This window comes from Lissotriton helveticus, chromosome 2_1 (genome assembly GCF_964261635.1).
Source record: "Lissotriton helveticus chromosome 2_1, aLisHel1.1, whole genome shotgun sequence".
Lineage (NCBI taxonomy): Eukaryota > Metazoa > Chordata > Amphibia > Caudata > Salamandridae > Lissotriton > Lissotriton helveticus.
In genome coordinates, this window is record NC_136059.1 from 1,877,261,006 (window position 1) to 1,877,279,714 (window position 18,709).

The following is an 18,709-nucleotide window of genomic DNA, read 5'->3' on the forward strand; positions in this document are numbered from 1 at the left end:
AGGAATCTGAAGTAACTTTTTGCATTTTCGTCCCATGGAAGAAAGTCTCTCTTGCGAAGGAAACGCTCTTCCTAACTTTGTGTCTAGAACTGCTCCCAGATAGTGGATAGTTTGTGTGGGCTGCAGGGTCGACTTTTCTGAGTTTACATGGAGGCCGAGCCTGTGTAGCTGTTGGAGACACAGGTGACAGTCTTTGGTGGCTTGTCGAGGAGATGGACTCTTCAGGAGCCAGTCGTCTAGATATGGATACACAAAGAGACCTTTCTTGTGTAGACACGCCGCTACCACTGCCATGCACTTGGTGAAGACCCTTGGTGCGGATTTGAGTCCGAAAGGAAGCACTTTGAACTGGTAATGCTTGGACCCTACCAGGAACCTCAAGTACTTTCGATGACCTGGTGTAATAGGAATGTGGAAGTACGCGTCTTGTAAATCCACCGAACACATCCAATCTCCGATCTGTAGATGAGGACATATTTGGTGGAGTGCCAACATGCGAAACTTCTCTTTGACCACCACTTTGTTGAGGAGTCGAAGATCCAAAATTGGTCTGAATTTGCCTTCTTGGTCTTTTTTGGGAACAAGGAAATATCTTGAGTACACTCCTTTCCCCCTTTGGGATAGGGGTACCACTTCGATTGCGTTTTTCTTTAAGAGGACGCTCACTTCCTTTTTGAGGAGCTCTAGTTGGTACGAGCGAGACTTTTTTGGAGGAGCCGGTTGTGGTTTCTTCCTGAAACATAGCGCATATCCATTGCGCAGTATATTCAGCACCCACCGATCTTTCGTGATGCTGACCCACTCTGCCAGATGATGTGCAGCACTTCCTCCCACTGGAGTGGGTAACGGTGACAGAGGAAGCCACTGCTCAGGCCTTGCCTCCTCTAGGTGTGGTAGAGGACTGATTATGTCCGCCTCTACCTCTGCTTGACCTTCCTCCTCTGTATTGCGGCTTTCCTTGCGGCTTGTTTTGAGACCATTGAGGGGTTTGAACCCTCTGTTGGCCTCCCCGGTTCTTGTTGGTCTTGAAGCGTCGTTTGAACGGTGCTTTCTGTTTCTCCAGACCTACTGCCTTTACTGTGTCTAACTCGGTCTTCATCCGGGCCATTTCCTGATCGGCATGCTCCCCGAAGAGTGAAGATCCGGAAAAAGGCAGATTGAGGATGCGCTGTTGGGCATCTGGCTTGAGCCCAGTTAAACGTAGCCAAGAGGATCTCCTCGCACATATCCCATGTGAGTAGTTATGTCCAGCTAGAAGGGCGTTATCTGCTGATGAACTAATCATTTGGTTTGCCACCAAACAGCCCTCCGTCACGGTCTCCTCAAAGTCCTTCTGGTCCTCCTTGGGCAATTTCTCTTTGAATCGTTCCATGGAGTCCCATAGGGCTCTATCGTACCTTCCCAGAAGGGCTGATGCACTAGAGACTTTTAGGGATGAAGCTGCTGTGCTGCATACCTTGCGTCCCCAAGAATCTTGCGTCTTGCTGTCTTTGTCAGGAGGAACTGACGAAGAGGGAGCGACCGTGTGATTCTTCCTAGCTGAGGCTACAATAACTGAGTCCGCTGCAGGCTCACCTTTAACAAAGATAGGATCTGAGTCAGCCGGCCTATATTTTTTTGGGATACGTGCCGGTACTGCTCTGATCGTTGCTGGCGTGAGGAAAACCTCTTTGATTGGGTCCATTATTCCTGGGACTAATGGGAGCAACGGCCTTGCATATGATTTGTGATGAAGAGTCTCAAAAATCACAGTAGTGGACACCTCTGGAGTGGTCATTTCTATATTCAGCTTGTGAGCACCCCTTTGCAAAACGTCCAGATACGTGTTGACGTCGTCCAGAGGGGAAGCTCTTGAGCGAGGACTGTCTGCCAGCGTCGGAGAGTAGTCCCCTTTCGAAGATCTAGGCGAAGATGGAGGGGAGGATGAAGGAGTTCTTCTACTCCTGTGGTGAAAACGCTCCTTCCTCACCGGTGATCTCCTAGGTCGTTCCTCCCTTCGAGGAGAACGTGATACCCTCTGATGTACTGGAGATCTCGATCTCTCAGTTCGTACCTCCTTTCTCGGTGTTCGAGATTTGGGTTGCTCCCTCCTTGGCGATCGGGAGACCCTAGGGGCATGCGACCTGTCCGCTCTTCTCTCTCGTGAGCGTGATCGCTCTGCCTCTTCTGGTTGCTGAAGAGGAGACCCGTGGATTGGACTCAGGTACCTTTGAAGTCTCTCTGGTGCCTTAGAATCCTTCCAATTACTCAACGGAGCATACCATCTTGGAGAGAGTCTTATATGTGAAGTGTAACCCCGCTGGGGATTCTTCTGAACCGGACTCCTACTCCTAGAAGATGACCCCGTTGACCCCGAGGCACTTGAGGAGGAATGGAGTGAAGCAGATTGTGTCACTAGGATTGTCGAAGGCACTGAAGGCGATCTCCGTCTCACCGGTGTTGGAGGACGTCTCAAAAGCCTTTCCCTCGACGTCGAACGCCTCTGCGGCGTCGACGGGGCGATAACCTTCGGCGTTGAATGCTTCGACGATGATCTGTGGTCCCTCGACGTCGATCGGTGATGATGCGCCGACGGCGGAGTCATATCCCTCGACGTCGAACGGCGTTGTCTTGCCGTCGACGGAGGTCTCGACGTCGAACGGCGTTGTCCTGCCGTCGACGGAGGTCTCGACGTCGAACGGTCTAGTTCTGCCGTCGACGGAGGTCTCGACGTCGAACGGTCTAGTCCTGCCGTCGACGGAGCTCTCGACGTCGGCCGACGTTGATCTGTCGGCGACGGAGATGTCATCGACCTGGCATGTGGCGACGGCGGAGGATCGGACATCCTCGACGACGAGCGCCGACGTGCCTTAGATGATCCCTTCCTCGACGTCGATCGTCCGAGGGGGCTCTTGCTCCTCGACGCCGAGCGCCTCCGTGGAGACGTCGACGGAGGTGTTGCACTCTTCGAAGCCTGTCGACGTCGAGACGACGGCGAGTGTGATCTGTCTCCCGACGCCGACCGTCGCCTGGTTGACGGCGGCGGAGTTGACTTATGTCTTGACGCCGAACCTCTCGTCGACGGCGATCTCGTGGCTTCTCTCGACGCCGATCGTCGCCTAGTTGACGACGGCGGAGCTTTCTTCGACGACGGCGAACCTCTTTTCGACGACGATTTCCTCATCGACGCCGATCTCGACGTCGACGGAGCTTTTTCTCTCGAACCGTCCATCAGATGTCGTTTTTTCAGCGCCGAGCCCGGTGCTGAGGTTGATGGACGCTCTGACTTGCCTTTGGAGGGAGTTCTGGGTCTCTTTGAACTCTTCCTCTCTGCAGATCTTCCTCTCATGGATCTCTGGGCCAGACCATAGAGCCTGTTCCTCTCTCTGTCTTTAAGTGTTCTGTCAAACAGCTTTTTACAATGAGAACAGCCTTTAGGATCATGATCCTCTGGCAAGCATAAAATACAGACCTCATGAGAGTCCGTTTTTGCCTTCTTGTGGCCACAAGAAGGGCAATCATCAAATAATGAGGGCATCCTGAAAGGAAAACCTCACAAAAAATTGACTGCTAAGCAGTTATTTACTTGACTATGATGTGAAAAGTCAAAGTAAATCAAAAAATTGTTCTTTTGAAGATTTTCTGACTGGAAAAGGCAGAAAAGTGTGGAGCTGAGTATCCAGGGTCCTTCCTGAAGGAGCCGGAAAGAACAACTGACCTAACTGTAACCCCTGAGGCATGATGGGAAGCTAGGGGCAGAGGTGCCTTAAAGGCACAGCGTCAGTTTTTAGTGCATTCAGCTACAGGTTAGCTTTTCAGTCTTTTTAGACTGGGATTTTGCAATGCAGCCTGGGAGCTGTATATGCTTACAGTGTGTTATGAGAATTTCTACTGTTTTCTGAGCATTAAAACAGTTTCTAAACAAGCATTGGTGTTGTTTCTCATGTTTCTAATACAGAATTCACTGTATTGTGGAAATTCTTCACTGCATATTACAGCTCTATTGTTTATTTGGCTACAATTGCTTATTTTTATATATATATATATTTATATATATGTCTATAATATATGTGGGGCACATATAATATATTGTTTCCGGGGTCCCGCGCATGGGCGGGAATATTCTAATGCTTATGACTTTGATGAGGATCCCCTGGAAGAGAACCACAGTTAAAGCCCTGGCAGGGATAGCACTTCTTAGGCACTGGACTAAGAACATTGTTGATAGTGAAGATGGACTGGTGCACACCACTAAATTAGAAACCACAATCTTATTCTAGGCATTTTTGTTTAGGGGAAGAATCTCTCTATCAGAATTCTCTTCTTTAGAATGTTTGAGGAGAACAAGTCTCAAGGTACAACATCTCCAATGTGACCTGACAACCGCAGATGTTCCAGTGCACATTTGTATTACCAAATACCTTTCCCTATCTCATCAGTGAATAAAGTCACAAATATATTTATTTAATTTACATTCTAGTTTAGCTTATGACCAGATATCCCTCTGGGAATAAGTACTTGGTCATGGACAGAATGGAAGGAACGTTAAGCAAACCTAGCTGAAGCTAGGGGAGAGGAGTTGGCCTAACGGCTTGGGCGGTCAACTTTGAATCTGGGGAACTGGGTTAGAGTCTCTTCAATGATGCTGAACATCCTGTGATTCTGGGCAAATCACTTAATTTCCCCGTGCCTAACAAAAATGAATGTGTCCTCATGTAACGCAACTGGTGCTATGTAAAGCGCTCTGATACCCGATACCTTCAGGTCAAGTTCGCCGCTATATAAAAGTCAGTTAAAAAAAAAAGTGAGAGGTGTCATGTGGGTGGTGATGGTGATCCTGTTGCTGGAGGTATAAATAGGGTTGAGGGTGTGGCCTGCTGTGTGTGTTGGTCCTTGGACAAGCTGGGTGACTCTGAGGTTGCTGAGACAGTTGAGGAGTGTCTTGGAGTTAGGGTCTGTGGTGTCTTCTAGGTGGTAACCGATGTCCCGGAGAAGGATGTAGTTAATCTGAAGAAGAGGGGAGCAATGAAGCCTGAGGTGTGGTTACAGAATCATACTTGGGGGCCTGGGGGTTGGTAGGTGAAGGTTCCCTTTAGGGGGGCTCTGGAGTCTATTCGTATTGTGCATTAGAGGTGTTCCATGAGGATGGTGTTCGAGTCAATCGAGTTGGTGCAGTCAATCGAGTTTTTGTAGATGATCACAAGTCCTCCGCCTGGTTTGTGGGTTCGATCCTGGTAAGATTTTGTAGGCAGGCGGAATGGCTGGGTTGAACCATGTTTCAGACAGGAAGAGAAGGTAGGGTGTGTTGCTGTTCAGTTGAGTGTTTCCACAGGGAACAGACATCGACAAGCATGGCGGACAATTGGTGCAAGGTGGTGGTGGTGGCGGCGTCCAATGTGTTGCAGGTAAAATCGCAATGGTTTCAGGAGAAAGGGTCTACAGTGGTGCTGGGAGATGCACTGCAGCAGCGTGTTTGCCGGTCTGCTTTGTTGAGATCGCGGAAGAGTAGTGGTAGCGTTTGTTGGCACTGGTGGTGGCTGTGGTTGTAGTGTTGCGTTAGATGATCATGGGGCAGGGTTCCTGGCACTGAGCGCGGTCCATGCACAGATGGGCTTGCCTTTTGCACGCCAGCAGTGCACCCACTGTGTGTATCCGCTGTGCGGTAACGCTACGGCCTGCATTACGTAAGTCTTGGAGTGGGCGAGGCTTCTGTTGGCAGGAAGATCAGTGAGCGTGAACAGCCGAGGCAGGAAAAACTCGGCAGCTGCAATGTCACTTGGTCAAAAGGCAGCAACTGGATCAGGGTGGAACAAACAGAAACTGGGGGCCATTGGCAAGTGGCAAGTTAGGTGCCCAGGTTGGTGAGGTCCCAAAGGCTTATGCATATTAACTCAACATTTTACTAAAACAGGATTCATATTCAACATTACCGAGAGTTAACACACATTTCTGGTGCAGAATTAAGAAAAATTGCCTTAGCATAACTGAAGTAAGGACAAGCATATTTTTGCTCAAAGATAAAACCAATGCTACCCAGCTGTGCCTGTCTCAGACACCTAAAGCCTCACATTCGTGCTTGGCATTAAAGAGAGAAAATTCTGAAATAGCTTGCCCAATTCTGAAAGTTTACATGACCCTTTCTATTTAAAGGTTGAGTCTGTATTATTACATAATGTAGTGTCTGCATTTGTTGTGTTTAGTTTTTTTCTACACAATCACCATTCCAGCCATGTTTAAAAAAACATAACTGTGTGTCCCATACATGTGTGCCTTTGCAACACCCTCACAGGGTGCCCAGGGGTCCCCATTTCAACTGATTCAGTGATTCATGCGCTAATTTTCTTTGTTTAATAAACACTTTCAGACTACAAGAGGAACATGAGCACAGGCTCTTTCACAAATAAGCAGATTTTTTCATCTCAATATACGATTATAATTAGATGAAACACTGATCTAGTAAATTGAGGTGTTTCTACAGTACAGTTACGCAATCGAAACAGACTCTTAACTGAATAGTATTGCAACTATGTTGTAGGACTAACATTTTAATGGAAACATAAAATAGGCATATCTGCCTCTTTGTAACAGGCTACATTGCAACATTTCATCCACCTGTGCAGAATTGATCAATGCTGATAAAGTGAAATAAAAAACTTACACTTGATCCTTTGGTTTTCTACAGCCATGTTATTTTATGTTAAGGACAATTATTCAAACACATGTTGTAGTTATTAAAGAATAGGCTAACCACATCTTAATTTTACCTAGCTCTTAAGGCACAAAAACAACATACATTGATTAACATTCCAATTGGAAAGTAGCAGTAGAGATACACACAAAAATGAAATATTTCAGGATGTGTTAGATTTTTTCCATTGCCCCATTATTCCACATTGGTCTCCCCCTATGTTGTAAAGGTCCCTTACCACTTACGTTTCAGGGACACAATAATGTGGCACTCCAAATTGGATATGCAAGACACTAGAAATGTATTTGCTTACTCCAGGTTGTAGAGAGGCTTAGAAACTCATTGAACACGATAGATAACCCACAATAAATTCAATGTAAATTCTTAACTTAATAAAAATAAAGTGCCTTATAAGTAAAATAGTAAACTTAAACACAAGAAATGCATTGAAATCTGGAAGGTACAGCACCTTCTATGCCCAAGACAAAACAACTGCAATGCATGCACACTCTGACGTCACTATTGAACAAGTTACTTACCTTCGGTAACACATTATCTGGTAGAGACTCTATCTAGCTGCAGATTCCTTACCTTTGATTCCTTACCTTTGAATTTCCCTGGCATCCGACTGGATCCAGAAACTTTTGCTGAGCAATACCCCCTTGCGCGTGACTTCGGGTGGCTCCTTTCGGCTCCGCGTGTCGTCGCCGGCATCGGTAGCGGCGGTTATGACGTTGCGGGGCCTATATAGGCGCCACCCAGGCACGCAGACGCCGTTTTTTCCATGCCAGAAGCGCAGAGCCACGAAGTGACTGATGTAATTGTTTGCAAAACTAGGGCCCTGAAAGGGGTGTAAACCTAGACCTACTACATAGGTCCGCAAAGCAGGGAGGCATGGGTGAGGCTGTAAGGAATCTGCAGCTAGATAGAGTCTCTACCAGATAATGCGTTACCGAACGTAAGTAACTTGTTCATCTGATAGAGACTTCTAGCTGCAGATTCCTTACCTTTGAATCAGATACCCGAGCCATACCATCCTGGCGGTGGGTTGCAGACTCATGACCTAGACTAAGTCGTCTTGCAAGACTGAACGGGCAAAATGCTCATCCCTGCGCACTTGACCGCAAAGGCGATAATGCTTTGCGAACGTGTGCAATGATGCCCATGTCGCTGCCTGACAGATGTCTTGGACTGGGACACCCCGAGCCAAGGCTGTAGTTGCAGTCTTTCCCCTGGTGGAGTGGGCTCCTAATCCTTCAGGGGGCTGCTTATTCGCCAAGGCGCACCAGATTTTAATAAGGGGTATCAGATTTTAATGCAGAGAAGAACCCAGCAAGAGATGGTTCTTTTCTGCACTGCCTTTCCCTTCTTTGCTCCCACATACCCCACAAAGAGTTGGTCATCCACCTGGAACTCTTTTGTTCGGTCAAGGTAGAACGATAACTCTCTTTTTGGGTCCAGACGGTGGAGATGCTCCTCTTCTTTAGAGGGATGTGGGGGAGCAAAGAAGGTGGGCAAAGTAACGGATTGGCCCAGATGAAATGGTGTCACAACTTTTGGTAAAAATTATGCTCTGGTGTGAAGCACCACTTTGTCCGGAAAGGACATAAGATAAGGAGGCGAGCTGGATAACGCCTGCAATTCACTCACCTTCCTGTAATCGCCACTAAGAAGACTATTTTGATGATCAACAGCCGGAGGGGACAATTATGCAAAGGCTTGAAAGGAGCGCACATCAGGTAAGTGATGACCAAATTAAGGTCTCATTGTGGCACAATAAAGGGCATGGTGGAAACAAGTGATCCAGCTCTTTAAGAGATCTATTTCCAATAGGAGATTTAAAGAGAGAAGGCTGGTCTGGCAGCCGCAAAAAAGCAGACAGAGCAGAGAGGTAACCCTTGAGAGTTCCCAAAGCAGGACCCTGCTGGGCAAGAGTTAAAATGAATAAAAGGACAGTAGAAAGAGGGTCAATGGACCTTTCTGTACAGTATAATACAAATGTGTGCCAACGGCAGGCATACACCAACTTAGTGGAGTGGCGTCTGGCCGCCAGAATAACATTACAGACTTCGGGAGGAAGGTCAAAAGCCATCAACTGCCGCTGCACAATCTCCACACATGGAGGCGCAGAGTTGACAGGTTTGGGTGGATAACCCTCCCCTGCTGCTGTGACAGACAATCCTCTTGAAGAGGCAGCCTGATCGGAGTATCAATGCTCATTCTCAGAAGCTCTGGATACCAGACTATCCTTGCCCAGTCCGGTGCCACAAGAATGACTTGGGCCCGGTCGATCCTGATCTTCTTCAGAACCCTGGGCAAGAATGGTATGGGCGGAAAGGAGTACACAGGCCTGAACTCCACTCGCAACGAAATGCATCGCCGAGTGATAGCCGCCTTGGAAACTCCAGTGTGCAGTACTGCTGACATTGGGCATTCTCTTCGGAGGTGAACAAATCTAACCAATGTTCTCCCCAGTGTTGAAAGAGACCTTGCGCCAACTCTAAGTGGAAACACCATACGTGGTCTGGCAGGCATCGTGAGATTGTCCACCCTGGCGTTTAGAGAACCTGCCAGGTTTTGAACCACCAGGTTCATGCCCTACTGTTCCAGCCATGTCCAGAGACGCAGGGCCTCTCGACAAAGGGTCCACAACCGCACCCCGCCTTGCTTGTTGCAGTACGACATGGCGGAGGTGTTGTCCGTGAACACCTGCACCAACTTCCCCTTGAGATAGGGAAGAAATGCTTTCAATGCCAAGCAAATCGCTCAGAGCTCCAACAAGTTTATGTGGAGCCCCATCTCTGCCGGAGACCAGGGACCCCTCATCTACATCTCTCCCATGTGGCCACCCATTCCAGAAGTGACGCATCCGTCATGATTGTGAAATCTGGTTGGGGAAGGGAGAGAGGTCTGCTAATGACTCAATTTCGGTTCGTTAACCACCACTGCAGATCCTTTGCAGTTACATCCGAGATCTGACCATTTCGGTGAGATCGCCCCGGTGCTGTGCCCATTGGAACTTCAAGTCCCACTGCAGAGCCCACATACGCCATCTCGCGCGCCTTACCAACAGGATGCAGGAGGCCAAGAGTCCCAACAGACTCAGAGCCAGTCTCACCGAAATTCAGGACAGAGGCTGAAATATCGGAATCATAGCCTGAATATCCTGGACTCGCTGCTCGGGAGGTTAAGCCCGAAACTGCACTGTGTCCAGAACAGCTCAGATGAAAGGGAACGTCAGAGAAGGAGTCAGGTGTGACTTCGGCACGTTTATAGAGAACCCCAGCGAATGAAGGAGGTTCGACGTAGTCTAAATGTGGGAGACAACTGTCTAGGGCGAGCCCACCTTCAACAGCCAGTCGTCGAGGTAGGAGAAGACTGACACCCCTAACCGGCACAGGTGAGCTGCAACCACCGCCATCACCTTGGTCAACATCCGGGGCACTGGTAAGGTTGAAGGGGAGCACGGTAAACTGAAAGTGCTTGCAGCCCACCTTGAACCACAGGTAACGCCTGTGGCGCGGCAGGATGGGAATATAAAAATACGCATCCTACAGCTACAACGCTACAATCCAGTCCTCTTGGTATAGGGCAGACAAGACCTGAGCCAAAATGAGCATTTTGAATTTCTCCTTTTTGAGGAAGAGATTGACGGTCTGACGATCCACAATGGGCCGTAGCCCCTTGTTCTTCTTCAGAATCAGAAAGTAGCGGGAATAACAGTCACTGCCTACTTCTGAAACTGGGACCCTTTCTATAGCTCCTTTGGCCAAAAGAGCTGTAACTTCCTCTTGGATCTGCTTTAAATTATCCTGCGCCTGCCGTTCCTGACTAGGCAGAATAGTAGGAGGAAAAGAATGGAAAGGAAGAGAACAGCCCTCCTGGACTATCTGCAAGACCCACGTTTCTGATGTTATAGATCTCCAGCAGGGGAGATGATGACAAATTCTCCCACCCACTGGAGTAGTGTGGTCCTGCAGAATCAGCCTAGGAGTGCTTGGAGGCTGTTGCTGCTGGGGGCAGTGTGGTAGACAACTTCTGGCCTCCATTCCTAGGATGGAATGTACCGCATCCACGTCCACCCAGGGCTTGGGTAGTCTGAGCGGGACGGTGGCTAGGATAGGACTGAAGCGGCTGGAAACCCCTTCCGTTGCCACGAAAGGGGAGAAAGGATCTCTGGCCACAAGGAGTGGCGGAGAGACCCAGGGATCTGGCAGTTTGCTCGAGAGTCCTTGAACCAGACCATGGCAGAGTCTGCCTTTTCCACAAAAAGGCGGGTTCCATTAAAGGGCATGTCCATCAAATTGGCTTGGACATCCCCAGAGAAGCCAGGTGTACTAAGCCAGGTGTGGCGCCTCAAGTCCACCGTAGTTAAAATCAACCTGGCCCGCAAATCGGTTGTATCTAATCCACACTGTACGGCAAAATTTGCTGCATCTCTCCGGTCCTTGACCGCTTGGGTGAGCACAGCCCGGGCCTCCTCCGGGACTTGTGGCAGCACCTGCGCAACCGTTTCCCAAAGAGAGTGGGAGAAACGGCCCTATAAGCATGTGGTATTCACCGAGCGCAATGCCAGACTGGACATCTCCTTCCCAACTGAGTCCAGTCTCTTGGCTTCCCTATCCAGAGGTGTGGAAGGGAATGCGCTCTGGGAAGTAGAGGCCTGCACCACCAAACGTTCTGGAGTAGGGTGTTGGCTGAGCAACTTTGGGTCACACAGAGCTGAGCAATGGCGGTGTACAATTGTCTTATCCACAGGAGCCCCTGTGCTAGGCTTAGACCATGTTCCTAAAAGGAGGTCCGTGAGTGCCTCATTAAAGGGCAATAGGGGTTCAGAGGTGGAAGCTCCAGGTTGAAGCACTTCAGTCAGTAGATTAGTCCTGACCTGCACTGAGAGCAGCTCCAGTCCAAGGACCTTGGCTGCCCTCTTAACCACCATGGCCTAGGACACCCCCTCCTCCATAGCTACTGTAGGCGGAGAGAGCATGCCAGTGTCTGGGTAAGTATCCAGACCACTGACTTCCCCAAGTTCCCTATACCAGTCCATTGTCTACTCAGACACATCCTGGTTCTCTAGTGGGTCTCCAGAATCCTTCCATTCCTCTCCTGAGCCCAGCACATCCACAAAGTGCTCACGCGATAACAGAACCCCTGAGTCTGTCTATGTCGGAATCGGCGTTCCTGCTCCGTGTCATTGGGGATGGGGCTTTCGCCGCCAACGGGCATCGGCGACATGGTTGGCACTGACTTCGGATTCGACGCCGAGGGAGGTCTCGTTGGCACGACCGGCATCAACCCGGATACGGGATCCTGTTGGGGTATCCCTCGGTGTTTTGTTTTATTTACATTTCTGGTCCATCCTTCCATGTGCAGAGTATTCCATTTCTAAGAACATCTGGACAACTTAAGCATGGGATTACAATTATACCCAAATAGATCAGGGTAGACAGAGGGCTTTATATGATGTTGGTCGTTTTGTATATGATTTTGATCAAGGTTAGAACCATATATATATTCCTCTATATAATTAGTGTTAATAACATCAGAAGCATTCTCTCCTATCCAAGGTAGTGTGTCTCGTAAATATGACAAGGCCCAGCACTCCCAGTACTATTGAGGTCGTATTATTAAACACATTTTGGAGGTGTTGGATGTTTTAATAAATTCCCACTGACTTAATATCTTTTGAAACAGTGTTTTATACCCATAAACCAATGCCAGTGTTATTGAAAGAATGTATCCAGATTTAAAATTCCCTGTAAGCGTTCTGGAGTGGTTCCGTAATGTAGAACTACTATTGCCATTAGCTCATGTATTTCTAGGGCGTACCTAGGGGAATAGTTCCGGTATGACCTTTTGAAACAAACAAGCGACGGCACGTATGCCTGCTCCCAGCCCCACACACTTTTGATGATTTTCAGAATACAACAGTTATTAATGGGCATTTAACGCTAATGAAATATAGCGACAACACTAAATATTGCCTTTTGATAGGAGTATGCCCGATTATAGAGTCAAGGTATTGTTATGGGCTTAGTGGGGGAATAACAATTACGCATTGAACACAGCACACAACCCAGGTGGTCTCTATATACCACCCCGTAGATTTTTTGAGAGCCTGCGTATTTCACGCATTTCAAATCCCTTCCCTCTTGATTGAGGAATACTAGAAATATGATTTCTAGAAAAAATACTGGGGATTCCTTTACATTGAAACTAGATGATCATCAGGATAGACTTTGTCGGTTTTACTATATGAAAGTTGCAAATATGGAATAGTGAGTTTCATATGACAGAGACACACAATTGTGATAAGGCTGATCAACAAGTGAAGTCTCACTTGCAACAGCACACACATTTACATCTTTCTGTTTTTCTACAATTGTTTTTAATCTGGCTCTGTATACATTGATGGGGACTGATATCTTGAGAATGGAATAGGTCCTTATACATCGGGTAAGAGCACTACCCCCTCCTTTTCTTTGACACGTTCACTACCCTTTCACAAGTGTGGTTGTTGGGGATGGACAACCTGCCGTACGCTACATTACCCCGAACTTTGATGAATCAGATGGCAACTAATGCAAATTTGAGCAACTGCTGTTTTCTTGGTCTTTTCTTTTTTCAGCGCCTTAGGTAAAAACTGAAGATAAGAATAATTCACCACGTAAACCACTGAGTCAAATGTATGGCTAGTATTTGATTTTACAATGAAAGCAGAGAAATGGCTTATCTCTGGTCCTGATGAATGCCCACAAACTTTAGACAGTCATTAAGGGGCTGTAACATGCTGACCAACTGATATAGCGTAGTTGTTACCCCCTGTCCTCACATATATTTAAGTCCTCTTCAATGGGGACAACAGAATAAAATTATAGTTTGCCAACCTAGAGATAGATAGTTTTAAACCACTATGATTTTCTTTTTGCACTCTGCCCGCACTCACCGACATTACAATCCTGCTAATCTAAAAACACCTCTGCTGCTCCTAGTGTATTTGTGAGTTGTAGCCCACACAAGGTACCTTACGGTCCTTGTATGAGGAGGGAGCCCTATGATGATGCATGTCACCTTCGGGTGAGTGAGGGTTCTCGTCCCTAACAGCTAAATGCTCCCCTTAGATACTACATCATGTACAAATATTGTGTAAGACTATCCTTTTAGGAGCAGTACTTATTTAGTAGCATTAAAATGCTCCTTTAGAGACCCTATGTGTGAAAAGGGCGGCAAATATTTGAAATTTAGTGCTGTAGTGACAGGTACAACACTAAAACCCTTTTTGGAAATCAAAGACGAGTTTGGTCTATCACACCCAGTTTTATAGATATTTCCAATTTAGACATTCTCAGAGACCATGCCTGTTGAACGTGAGGAAATACCCTAATACGGTCCTTGTATGAGGAGGGAGCCCTATGATGATGCATGTCACCTTCGGGTGAGTGAGGGTTCTTGTCCCTAACAGCTAAATGCTCCCCTTAGATACTACATCATGTACAAATATTGTGTAAGACTGTCCTTTTAAGAGCAGTACTTATTTATTAGCATTAAAACCCTCCTTTTTGAGACCCTATGTGTGAAAAAACGAATTAGTCAAATAACCATATGGCAAGCACAGTATTATCAGAAGTGACCTCAACAGAGGGCTTCAAGGGCGTGGCTTGAGCGCCGATGGGTGAGGCGGCGTGAGCAGGCAGCTCCGCGCTCGACCCCGCAAATATCCTGTAATAAATCCCTGAAACTGGCTGACATCGATGCACAAGGTGTCGGAAGGCAAGACCGAGAGGATCCGACCGGAGTTACGAATCCTGAGGCCCTAAAACGAACCGGGCATGGGGTTTTGTAAAATCGGCTGCTGAAAAGGGACGGCAAGATGGCGGCCGCAACCTAAGTCGGGAGCGGAACTGCACCGGCAGCGTAACGATCGCATGGGCAGAGCGCACACACGGAGCGCTGCTTGGCCCACAGAGGCGGAGAATAGACTGTGGTGAGCGGACGGCGGAGTGGAGTAGCAGTGCAGGCTAACTGCGGCAATCCCGGGTAAAGTGCTGCCGGAGCTGGGCCCAAGATGGCAGAAGTGACTCGACAGGTTCGCGGCCCCTAGCTTGAGCCCAGAGAGGAGGAGAAACCAGCTGGGACATATAAAGGTGCAAGCAAGCGGAGACGTCGGAAGCGAGTGCACGGGAGCAGCGGACTCGATGGACAGTGCCTCCGGGCTGCATACAGCTGCCTGACCCCCTGGAGGCCGCGCACGTCACGAGAGAGCTGTTGGGATGCTCGGGCCGCCGGCGACTGAAGGAGGAGGCACACAGCCCCGATGGGAGCCGACGTGTGATCCCTGGTAAGTGCGCTGGGCCGGGCCTGTGCTCAGTGCTACGGAGGTGGGGCGGGGTGCAGGACTGGTCCGCGCATGAGCTGGGGAATGGGGGAACGCGACCTGAAGTGTAGGCCTGGCATAGTGAGCCCAGTATCGAGGAGCTGCATGAGCCCTGACCACTGGGGGCTGATTTTGGCATCATACTTGGCTACCTGTGGCACCCCGGGGGGCCTGTGACGGACATTGGTGTATTGCGACCGTGGGGAAAGGTCTTGAACTGCACGGGGATACAGTCGCTACGTCACTGCAATAGAGGGATCGGTGTTAGACTTGGCAGGTGGCTTCACATCCTGAAGGGGGTCAGGACCACACAGGAGGGCCTCGTACCCCCCGACCAGAATAGGCAATCAGGCCCAAACATTGGTGTAACACAGGGGAGGCCACTACTCCGCAGTCTGATAGGGGCCCAGCAGGGGCGGCTGTACGATAACGACTGTTTCGGTTATTGAATCCTGATTTTAGCAGCACGAGTGGCCTTGCGGGGGCTATAGTGAGGAGCAGCCGTCGCTGGAAAGGGTTCCACCACAGCGTTAACTATGAAACCGAAGGGCAGGAAGGAGGATGCCGCAGAGCAGGACGCCTCCCGGGGTGCGAGCACTGAGCCAGAGGAGGACCTCATGGGTATAGGGCTGCGCCAACACCTGGACAGGATCTTGGGCGCAATAGCTGCGACAAAAGAATCTCTTCACCAGGACATTGCGCAGGTGAGTAAGTAAAATTCTTTATTGTTTGATTATTTAAAATCTTACAATATTTATAATATTAAAACATTGCACAGGTGGCTACTGGGCTCGGGCTCCTGCGCCCAGATTATGTGAAACTAGCGGACAGGGTGAGGGATGCTGAACTGACTATTCAAGAACTAAAACCGGCACAGACTATGACACATGCCAGGCTAGAAGATGCTCTTGAACGCCTTGCAGTGCTGGAAAGAAGAGCAGAGGATTCAGAAAGTAGGAACCGGCGCAATAATATTCGCGTGGTGGGTTTGCCGGAAAAAACAGAAGGTGCGGACATGATTGCATACCTAGAGACCTGGCTCAGCACGGACGTTGCACCAGAAGGGCTGTCTTCACTCTTCACGCTCGAAAGGGCACACAGAGTGCCGGCTAAACCGCCATTGCCGGGCCGCCCAGCACGACCAGTGGTGGCTAGGCTGCTCCATTATAAAGACAGAGACGTCCTGATCAATAGAGCAAGCATAGCAGGTCCCTTCAAAGTCGATAACGCCACGGTTACAATATTCCCAGATTACACCCACGACGTCCAAAGACGCAGAGCCTCCTATCAGGCGATCAAAAAGGAACTGCATGAGGAAGGGATTCAGTACTCCCTGATATTCACAGCGAAACTCAGAGTGATCGTAGATAGCAAGACACACTTCTTTCAAACACCTGAGGAGGCGTGGACTTGGTTTGACACCTACAAAGCAGGCACCGATCGTCGGGGCCGGGGGCATGCCGATCCGCCGAAGCCCTACCAGATGCGCAAATCCCAACGACTACGGAAACGATCAAAAGCCCAGCAGAAACTCCAACTGAGCCAAATGGCAAAGGACAGACAAGGAGCACTAGCTGCGACTGCAGTGATTACGGGATCACAGACTACGGAATCAGTGGTAGGGTCGGAATCGGAGGATGACAGAAGAAGAACGGAAGAAGAGCGGTCGGAATCGGACAGCACCAAGGGCCCTGAGATCACGCCGCAGACGGCGGACGGAATATTGAACGAATGATGTGAGAAATTGAGTCCTGGAAACGGAGGGGCAACCCTGACCGGCATATTTATGTGGCAAAGCCTGGCGACACTTGGACACTCCTGTTGTCAGATTAGTATTCATTGAGGCCTGTAGCGGGCGGGCCTAGGCGAGCGCTGCTCCCTGTTGGGCCGTACCGGGCTTCCATTGCCCTTAAGGCTACCTGTGGTGACTACCACAGTATAGGGTTGATTGGGGTGTTGAGTAGTTTGGATGAGGGCTGATAGTGTGCTATTGGGTCCCGTTCTGGGGGGGAGGGATGGAGGGGGTTCATGGGCTGTTGTATTTTGGGAACCTGAAGGTGGTGTGGGTGTAACGGCAATACCACAGGCTAGAAGGCGACGCTATCAAGATGGGGTCGTTACATGATCTGAAATGTATCACATGGAATGTGAGAGGCTTACATACTATGACTAGATGCCATAAAGTACATGCTTATTTATTGCGGAGAGGTATTCACATACTGCAGGAGACACATCTAACCAGGGCGGAGGCTCAGGCGCTGCAGCGTAGATGGAGGGGACAGGTTTTCAGCACGGGTTACTCTGCGTTTGCTAGGGGGGCGCTCGTCTGCGTCAGGGCGGGAATCCCTTTTCAGGCCACCATGCAGACTGTAGATCAGGGAGGCAGATATGTAGCAGTGGAAGGTAGACTTTATGGCAGGGACATTGTGTTATGCAGTATATACGCCCCTAATGTCGACCAAGGTCGCTTTTTGGCTGATTTGTCGAGTGCGCTGGCGCCCTTTCTGGCTGGCCCGGCTATAATAGGGGGAGATTTTAATGCTATTACAGATGTAGACAAGGATAGATCGCATCCTCCTCTGGCAGCTGCCCCGTTCGAAAACTGGCTAAGACTAGATCTGATTGGCAAGAAAGATGGGGGCGGATAGATGTCTGGAGAGCGCAGAATCCTAATGATAGGGATTACACATTCTTTTCCTCCATACATGACCTTCATGTCCGCATAGATGCTATTCTGTGCTCCCCCCTGATAGCTCATGTGGCGGCCTACACTGAGTACCTTGCCAGGACTATTTCCGATCACAACCCACTGCTGATGTCGATTAATTGGACAACGGAGAGAACGGCGGTTCCAACATGGCGCTTGCGCCCTGACACTCTGGAAGACCAAGTGTTCCGGAGTGAAGTGGAAGAGAGTATTGTTCGTTATTTCCGGGAGAACCAGGGTACGGCGACATCGAGAGCGGTGGAATGGGATGCTTTTAAAGTAGTCATAAGGGGGGTCTGCATTACTAAATACTCAGGGGCTAGGAAGACGGTGTACGTAGCAAAAGCGGAAGGGGCTCTCAGGGATCTGGAAAAGAGGAGGCCGGAACGACCGACGCTACAGACCCAACTGATGGAGGCTAAAGAACGGCTAGCAGCGGAGTCTGAAAGGATCCGATGCTATGACTACAATGGGTATCTGGCGAAAGTTCATGCAGAGGGAGACAAGGTGGGCACCTTGTTGGCCAGGCTGGCTGACCCAGTACCAAGATGCGGGCCGATTATGCAGATAGCCTTGGCAGACGACCTGGTGGTCCACTCGCGGGCGCAGATGCCGTCTCGTTTTGCTACCTATTATGAATCACTGTATAGCAGTAAGCAAGGGGACAGGGAGGCAGAAATAGCGGAATATCTAGAGGGAACACCGTTGCCACAGCTGGAGGAGGACCAAGCGAAGCTGTTGGGGCAGGACATCACCCTGGCGGAAATCCGTGTCGCAAGTAAGCACATGGCCCGGAATAAAACGCCGGGTCCAGATGGGTTGTCTATTGAATTTTATGCTCAGTATATTGATGCACTGGCACCGCACTTGCTGGAGGTATATCACGAGGCCGGGAAGGAGGGACGACTCCCGTGTTTGATGCGCGAAGCTCTGATTATCCCTCTCCTGAAGCCAGGACGCG

At 49.3% G+C, this 18,709-nt stretch overlaps 1 protein-coding gene across 2 annotated transcripts in view; it reads right to left on the minus strand.

Moving 5' to 3' along the window:
- Positions 1 to 18,709, minus strand: part of ABHD18 (abhydrolase domain containing 18) — a 176,740-nt gene that overhangs the window by 56,130 nt on the left and 101,901 nt on the right. For both annotated transcript variants that reach the window (XM_078676794.1, XM_078676795.1), the window contains exon 7: positions 6,638 to 6,663. In XM_078676794.1, the coding sequence (XP_078532920.1) occupies positions 6,638 to 6,663 (26 nt within the window). The remainder of the gene's footprint in view (positions 1 to 6,637; positions 6,664 to 18,709) is intronic.